We start from the raw sequence: 3,294 nt of genomic DNA on the forward strand, positions 1-3,294 counted from the left end.
AACAATGCATTCTGAGTCATACCTTTCTTTAAATTGAGGGTTTAGGGAAGGTTGAGAGGGATGAATATAAATTATTCTCAATTTGGTTGCTTGTATTTATATCTTTCTTGTTATTTCAATAGCTTTAGGGCATTCTATTTTTTTTGGTACAGTTAGGTCATTCTATTCATGATGTATAAAACAATTTGAATTTTTTGTAATAGTAGTTTAAGGTATTGTGCTCACTTCTCAACCATAGTAATTGAACAACTTCACTTTTATCAATATCAATTCTTAGACTGAAGTGAAAATCTTGTCCCCGGAATTGATTCTAAGTTTAGAATCATAAGAAGCTTTACTCAAACTTTTGGTATTAAAAAGTTGAGAACAAATTATTTATGAGCAATGAATGTATAATCATTGCCTGATTCTCAGTTTCAGCATATATTTCTCTACAAACCTAATGTCAAAAAACGTGCGAGAGAAAAGTGATAGATATGTTATATGATATAATATGACGATAGGAAGAAAGAAATAGAAAAAAATAATATCATATATATAGATTATGTCGATAGTGTTCGTTTGTATCCGAAAATGTGACTGTCCTAATCCCCCCTCTCCTCTAGTAACAAGAAATGCCTACATTAACTATTATTTTTTGCAGCAAGAGAGTTTGAGTGCTTTTTAATTTTTATTGTAAGTTTGTAACACAGAGCTATGAATCTATGATGCTCCAATACCAACCAGACCACAATTTCATAAAAGAACAAAATAAAATAAAATGAAGTATACACTAAGAAAATAAATTGTTATATATAGATTAATACAAAAAAAGAGAGAAAGAGACCGAAGTTCAGCATCATCAAAACAATATGCAGAATGTACTCAAAAAACAATGATATGCATTCCTACTCCTAAGCTACTACAATTAGACAGTTTACATTCTGGTTAAGGCCTAAGGTTCAGATTTTAAAAGTTGAATTTCACATTCCTAGCTTCATCAATTTCTTTATATCAGATTGTTTGAGGGGCTTTAGGATGAACATTTGAGCTCCTTCTTCCAGGCACCTGGTTTAAGCAAAACAATGATTGAGTACATTGAACAATAGAATGTAAGCACATGAGAGAGTAGGAGGATGAAAAGCCTAAAACTAGGAATTACTTGTTAATCCGTGTTGGAATATTCTCAGATGACATGATCACTACTGGAACCTCCTTCATTGCAGATGATTCCTGTTTGAAGAACAGTGCAATTTGTGATGGTTAGTGTTATATATCACTAAATGCAACTATAAAGGCGAAATCAATTCTAAAGACAATCAATTCTAAAGATGTAAGCTTATATAAGTAGTGTTTGAAAGTCAAAATTGATTATGGCAAAATAAAATTTGAGATTTTCCCCATCAAAATGAAGCAGGTTTTCCATGAAGAAGATTTGACTCAACATCTTCTATTTGCTATGGGTAGGGGAAGAACTCGATTCCCGGTAGGCTTAATTCTTAAAAAAATTAGAAAAATCAGAACTGAATCAGAAGACAAGGATCAACAACCCCTCTTTTTGCATTCTTGTGCCGGTGATCTTACCATTTCAGAAGTGGCTAGGGTTACATTGAATATGCTATAAATGTCAGTGTATATACCAGAACAAAACTTAATACCTTGATTTTCTTGAGTAGCTCATAGCCTGTCATCCCTGGCATGCAATAGTCTGTGATAATCAAATTTACTTTGGATCTCTACAAAGGAGCAAAAACTCAAGCTAGTTAGCATGCAACAAATTGGTTAAAAATGTGTTTACAACTATAGAATGAACTTTAATTAGTCTTTTTCCTTTCTTGGTCTAAAAGTTTGATTAGTCTGAAAAGTGAAAAGAGAAGACTTACCCCATTCAAGGTGTTCTGTTCACCACTTGTTAAGCCCAAGAACTCCAATGCCCTTGGCCCATTTTCTGCAGTGGTAACTGCAGCCAATAGCATTTAGCAAACAAGCATGACAAAAATTAGATTTTTTTTCTCAAACAGAAACATCAACATGAAAGGCATCAAACACAATAAGATATATTGAGCTATAACTGGACATTTACATTTCTCATGAGTAAAAACATGTAGCAGCATGCATATCAGCATATCTAGATCAACTTCTCTTTTCTCATAATTAATTTTGGAATAAAAAACTACCCACCAACCCAAAATTGATTCTTTCTTCAAAAACTAAAAGAGAAGGAAGAAAAACAGAGAGAATGTGGTAGCTACCCTTACCTTTGCAAGAAGAATTCCTGAGCAGTTTTTCAACAAGTTTGCGATCAATAAGGTTGTCATCAACAGCCAAAACATGAGGAATATCACCACTTTCCATGACCCAATTTGAAGATGAAGAACCTGTAGAAGCCATGCGTTTCCCAATTGATCTCAATAAATAACCTTAACAAAATGCTATGCAATGTAACACAAGGTAATAACGCAGTTGCAATAAAAGAGGCTGCAATAACATTAATTGTGGAGTAGATAGAAACAGGACGAAAAGAAAAACAAAACGGCAATGGTGACAAGACCTGTTTATAAATGAAGAGAGAAAGAAAAGAAGAACAAAAGTTGAAAGTCACAAGAGATGGATGATATGAACATAACGATGTCATGTATATATATACAAGGACAGAGCAAATGGAAATGAATTCGAAGGTTGTGGTTGGTGGGTGAGGAATTTTGGAAAAACCACAGAGAGAGAAAGAGAGAATCAGAGTTTGTATCTGTAGCAGAGAGAGAGAGAGAGATAGATTATGGAGTCACAGATATTTCGTGATCCTTTTCGGGTATCTAAGGATTTGATTTCAGTCCCCACCACCTTTTGGTTTCAAACCAAATCCCACACGTTCGTCATCAATTCATGTCTCACTCTCTCTCACTGAGTCATTTCATTTATAGTTTCTTTCATTTCTGTCTCTCTTGACGAGATTTCAGCATCACTGTCTGCACTCTGTTCTCAGCATTCATGCATGTCTGTTGTGTGAGATATGCGGCCATGCTCACCCTGCCTTGTCTATAGAATTAATTAAGTCCAAATGAACAAAAAAAGAGAAATAAGAAGAAAAGAGGTAGAAAATAAGTGATTTGATGACTCATATCATTGATGGGAAGAGAAGAGAAAAATAGATAGAAAATAAATATGAAAATGAAGTGAGAGTTCCGAATGAATCACCGCTACTATCTCTCTTTTCTTTTCCTAGTTTATTAAATTATTAATTAAAAATTTGAGTGAATTCTCAATTTCGTCATTGAGAGTGCAATCGTCATACAAGTTAGTTCTTAGAGGAAGCAA

General features: G+C 33.8%; 1 protein-coding gene across 2 annotated transcripts; it reads right to left on the reverse strand.

Moving 5' to 3' along the window:
- Window positions 1-777: 777 nt before the first annotated feature.
- On the reverse strand, window positions 778-2,839 carry LOC130732041 (two-component response regulator ARR17-like). Of its 2 annotated transcripts, XM_057584170.1 has the most exons (6): window positions 2,531-2,839; window positions 2,238-2,357; window positions 1,863-1,939; window positions 1,638-1,715; window positions 1,142-1,212; window positions 778-1,047 (listed from the first exon to the last, which is right to left on the reverse strand). In XM_057584170.1, the coding sequence occupies exons 2-6, from the start codon at window positions 2,332-2,334 to the stop codon at window positions 963-965; spliced, it is 408 nt and encodes a 135-aa protein (XP_057440153.1). In that variant the 5' UTR covers window positions 2,335-2,357; window positions 2,531-2,839; the 3' UTR covers window positions 778-962. The 2 variants fall into 2 exon arrangements, with proteins under 2 accessions (XP_057440153.1, XP_057440152.1); XM_057584169.1 differs by having other exon boundaries at window positions 2,238-2,839.
- Between the last annotated feature and the right edge of the window lie 455 nt (window positions 2,840-3,294).

This window comes from Lotus japonicus, chromosome 1 (assembly GCF_012489685.1).
Source record: "Lotus japonicus ecotype B-129 chromosome 1, LjGifu_v1.2".
NCBI lineage: Eukaryota > Viridiplantae > Streptophyta > Magnoliopsida > Fabales > Fabaceae > Lotus > Lotus japonicus.

Excerpts from the sequence above, each read along its gene's own strand:
- LOC130732041 (XM_057584169.1), bottom strand. The coding sequence starts at position 2,370 with ATGGCTTCTACAGGTTCTTCATCTTCAAATTGGGTCATGGAAAGTGGT. Across the intron at positions 1,940-2,237 it reads CAGGAATTCTTCTTGCAAAG|TTACCACTGCAGAAAATGGG; the intron begins GTAAGGGTAGCT and ends TATTGGCTGCAG. Across the intron at positions 1,716-1,862 it reads AACAGAACACCTTGAATGGG|AGATCCAAAGTAAATTTGAT; the intron begins GTAAGTCTTCTC and ends GCTCCTTTGTAG.